This window comes from Etheostoma spectabile, chromosome 14 (assembly GCF_008692095.1).
Source record: "Etheostoma spectabile isolate EspeVRDwgs_2016 chromosome 14, UIUC_Espe_1.0, whole genome shotgun sequence".
Lineage (NCBI taxonomy): Eukaryota > Metazoa > Chordata > Actinopteri > Perciformes > Percidae > Etheostoma > Etheostoma spectabile.
In genome coordinates this window covers 1,872,408-1,877,335 of record NC_045746.1, presented here as the reverse complement: position 1 = coordinate 1,877,335, position 4,928 = coordinate 1,872,408, and the positions used below count along the sequence as shown (strand labels likewise).

The window sequence follows — 4,928 nt, the reverse complement described above, 5'->3', positions numbered from 1 at the left end:
TATTGCCTTGCTAGAAAGTGGCAGGCCTACTGACTTTAAAAAACACCTCCACGTCAACAGAAGACATTATATAGACTACAACTGTTTTCAAAGAGTAGTACTCCCTATGACGAGTAAACTGATCTTGGGTGCCCCTTTAAAGTCTCATCAGAACTATATTACAGCTCTACATCATCAGTATAATAAAGCAACAGGTTTTACTTTTATTTTATCATGAGGTCAGATTCTATGATAGCAGCTGATTTCACCCATAAGGACTTGCTGTGTCATGATCACCCACCTACAGTCTCATTTTTCACCAGGGACAAAAATACTCCCCGGAGCCGAGTAAAAGAAGGCAGAGACACGGCAGCACACTCTTTATAACATGACTTATTGATTAGAGAGTAAATGAATCATTGATGGTCTGAGTTCTTTTTTTCTTTTAGATTATTTTTTGGGCATTTGTCGCCTTTATTTTTGACAGGACAGATGAAGGCATGAAAAGGGAGAGAGAGGTGGGAATGACACGCAGCAAAGGGCTGCAGGTCGGAGTCGAACCAGGCCCGCTGCGTCGAGGAGTAAACCTTTATATATGGGCGCCTGCTCTACCAACTGAGCTATCTGGGCGCCCTGATGGTCTGAGTCCTGAGAGACTTCATGTGTCATATGTATCCATGTAAACTGTGGGTATGCTTGTAATGTAAGAATGTTTCAGATATTGTCTTCTCAAGATGGTTTCACAGTGGGAAGGAGCTTTGCAGCATCTGTGTGTTTGTCACCTTGCAGGCAGATAAATAAGACACACATGCACACGCATGCACACACATGCACACACATGCACACACACACACACACACACACACACACGCGCTTCATAATACAAGTTTTAAAGGAGCTTATAAGAAAATGTATCATTTCAAAGTAGCTTTTTTTAACGTCTATTTTTATTTCATAATGGCCATTTGTCTCAATGTTTTATTATGTCACTTTTCATGACACATTTCAGCCAATCACATGATACCTGTCTCTAAATTGGCGTGCTCAACAAAAGCTACCAGATTTAGTCAGTTAGCTAGAACAACAAAGTAACTCTGAATCAACCATCAAGGCCCTGATGTGAATACACAGAGACAGTAACTATCCTCTGCTTTTATTTAGTTTACCAAGGCTGGTAATGCTACCTTGCTGGCTACCTAACTAGAAGAGACAGTGTTAGCGGCAGCAGCTAAGGTAAGCCGGTTGATTCATAATTACCCTGCCATAACCCGCCGTCTTGATTTAAAAGATGTTTCTCAGAGAAAGACACAACTCTGTCCAGAGCAAAAATATAGCCAGACTGTCTTTCTATGTGGTCAATCTAGTCAACAGCTAGCTAGCAATGCTAACACTATCACACTGAGTAATAATCCTTGCCGGCTAGGTTGGTGGCATTAACAGCCTTGTTAAGCTAAATAAAGAGAAATATTACTTGATGTGTGTAAAAAAGATTGTCAAATGAGTTCCATTTAAATAACTGGACATGAAAAGTCATTTTTTTGCAGTCTTAATGAAAATAAATGTCACCACCTTTTAAATATAGAATATTTTATTCCAATTAGAAGTAAATGGTGTTGAAATTCTGAAGTAAAGGTTTTAATATCAACAGGACCTTTGCATTAACTACAAACACTTGCCTTCATCCAGTGACCATGAAAAGCTTTCTTCAAAAGTTTTTTTGTCTTTTTTTTCATATTTCCCTTGTAAGAAATAATTCAAGTATAAAAATTCCCAACAGTGTAAAATAGCCCATCTGATGAATATTAAGCAAAAGAAGCACAGCTACTGAAACCTTGACGACAACTATACATTCTAGTGGAGAAAGCAGCATTTTCGCTTGTTTTTTGTGAAATTATTATTATTTTTATCCTCTCATCTGAACACAGAAGAGGCAGATTACAATCTGCATGCAAACAGGCCTGCATTTAAATAAAGTTTCTTCCCTACAAAAGGCATTGAGCTAATATTTAATGTCATGTTCTAAAGAATCAAAAAGACAAAAAAAATAAAAGTACAGTGCACATAACAGTATCTTAAATAACTCCTACATTGTCATTTTTGGTTGAGTATGTTAATAATAATTATTATAGTACTATTATTACTAAAACTAATCAATAACTTATATATGCCTTGAGATGAGTACATAATATTATTAATACAGTACCGCCACTAAGTCTCTACTCTCAGAGCGTCAACATAGTCAACCCCCAAAAATAAATATCTTAAATAGTAGAATTCTCTTTTTTCTGTTTTTTTTCTCACTTAAATAGCAGTAAAAATCTAGGCACACAGACCAACATTACATCAAAGAGTCAAACCCCCGTTCTCCCTCACCCCACCTGGTGATTTTGACAGACATGAGGCAGACCAGTTGTTGGGGTGGCTTTGGTTGAAAGTGTGTGTGTTTGTGAGTGTGTACCTGACACCAGACTACAGCAGCACGGAGGTGGAAGTGCTGACAGCTGCAGGGCTGCCTGACTGGGAGGGTGGGGGTGGGGGTGGGTGCTCTGCTCTGGGGCTCTGTTACCCTGTTGAGTTGGGTGTAGGGCTGTGAAGTTGGTTCCCAAATGGGCCTGGCCAGGGATTAAAATGTGACAGCTCAACAAACGAGCACAAGTGATGCGTTCTTTCCAGAGTGATCCGTCTGTGTGGCGCTGGAGCGGCTCTGTCCACCCCCACCAGCAGCTGCTCTCTCCCTCTTTTTCTTTCTCTCCATCCCAGAGTCAGAGAGAAACACAACTGTGCTGCCTTTGTCTTTGACTGCTATGTGTGCAACTCTGGATGCATGCGTCTGTGTAGGTGAAACATGTGGAAAAGGGACTGATTTAGTGTTTCTCATTGTCTGAAGCCATTTTCAACCTCTTTCCTTTTGTCAGTGCGTTTGTTTTGTTTGCCAAGTCCCCCTTTAGTCCAAGAATCAAGTCAGAGTTGATGACATTTTCAGTTTCTTTTCTATGTTGTTTTTTGTCTCCTGGTGATTTGTTTGCATAGGTCAAAAGGTCAAGACATAATGTAAAAAAGGGACATTCAGCATCAGGAAGATAAAAAGGTAGTTCTTCAAATATGTGTGACACGACAAGTTACGACTCCTCGACTTCCCAACAGAGGTCACATAATAATAGCTAACACGTTGGAAACGGTTCCATTTCCCTGATTATCAGAAATTATTAACTCAAAAACTGCACTTGCAAAGACAAAAAGAACAATAACAGCCCCCAATTTGTAATAATAACAATAATAAATATAAACGTTATGAGGGCATCAAATAACTGAAAAAAAAAATGAGAGAACAGTCTCCTTAACTAACGTTAAAGACAGCAATAGGACTTAAAGGCTTAGTTTAACATCTATACCAACCACAGGGATTAGTTCCTGCTTTTCTTCTCTAGAAATAAGTACTCTACTACAATAATAATAGTAATGATAATAATAATAGTAATAACAACAACAATAATAGCATATCACTTTCCATTATTTGTTCTGCGACTTTTTTTCATTTTCTCGTTTTTTGGTTGAAGCACAGCAAGTTGGAAAGTTACTGTAAAGGGTTCCCACCTCACCATCATCACTACCATCACCACCATCATCATCATCATCATCATCATCATCATCATCACCACCATCATCATCATCATCATCATCATCATCATCACCTTTTTAAAGCAACTCTGCCTCTAAGTTGCTGACACACCCACCCTTAAGGCCACTCCCTCTTCCTTTTCCTTCGCTGCTCCTTCTGACCTATCAGCTGTGGCTGGGTGCAGGTCTCCTCTATCTGCATGTCCAGTGGTTGCAGTGACTGCTATTGCATGCGATCGGCTTGCAGCTGCTGAGGCTGGTACTGACCAAAGGCTGCAGCTGCAGCGGCGGCTGAGCCTGGGGCAGCCGTGGCTAAAGGCTGCTGAACTGCATAGCCGTAGCCGGCAGTAGCTAAGTAGCCTGCAGCGGCAGGGGATGCAGCGTAGGGATACTGCTCATATGCAGCGGCAGCGTTGGCTGCGGCTGCAGAATACTGCGCGTAGGCAGCTCCGGTGTAGTCGATGTAGGGGGAGGAAGCGGTGGCAGGTGCAGCCGCGGTAGGTTGCACATGAGGGATGACCACACTGGGCTGAACGAAGGCCTGAGGGTACACGTAGTGGGCCGGGATGCTGTGAAACAAACACACATATGACAGGTTAGTTGGTTCACCCAGTCTGAGAGTAATAGCACCCACCCTAAAAACCAAACCCAACTCCATCACACTGCCGGTCAAGCGCCCGCCCACCACCCAGCCCCAGTCCAATCCACCAGTCAAGAACACCAAGGAAATGCCTGCTAGTAGGGATTAAAACGATATAGGGTTGCCAAAATAGACATGTTTATGGGGAAAAGAAGACTAGAAGGGAAAGACAACTTTTAACACCTCCGGGTCACTCAAATCTACTGAAAAATCACATGAGTATGATTACATTCGGAGGTGAGGATGACGTTATGGTCTTTATGGGATACAACACGGGAAAAGGTCTCATATTTCCTGTTTTGGTCAGTTTTGTGGATGTGGAGGCAGAGCTAAAGATTTGGATCTGTAACCTGCAGCTTGTTTGTCTGTCACATGTGCATTTGGCTCTGGTGCCGTCCCCCTGCCTGCTGGAGGGTGAGTGGGTGGGGAGGGGAGGGAGGGTAGGCTTACTGTGTCGGGGGGCGGGGGTGCAGACAGAGGAGATGAACCCAGGGAAGCATTGTGAAAATGTCACTGCCACTTTGACAGCTGGACAGTTTTCAAAAAGGGACGCTGCTGGCCATTTCCCCCTCTGTGTCGGGACAAAGAGCTGGGGAGGCTGCAGGGGGAGCCGGGACTAGGCTCTGCACCCAGAGGGATGTTTTGATTAAATAAACAATTATGAACAGTGAGCACATTCTGCCCTCCATGA

At 42.6% G+C, this 4,928-nt stretch overlaps 1 protein-coding gene across 1 annotated transcript in view; it reads right to left on the bottom strand.

Annotated features, from left to right (window-relative positions):
* Positions 1–1,549: 1,549 nt before the first annotated feature.
* rbm24a (RNA binding motif protein 24a) overlaps positions 1,550–4,928 on the bottom strand; it is a 10,015-nt gene continuing 6,636 nt past the window's right edge. Inside the window, exon 4 of the mRNA XM_032535057.1 lies at positions 1,550–4,166. Coding sequence (XP_032390948.1) covers positions 3,821–4,166 — 346 coding nt within the window. The 3' untranslated portion in view covers positions 1,550–3,820. The remainder of the gene's footprint in view (positions 4,167–4,928) is intronic.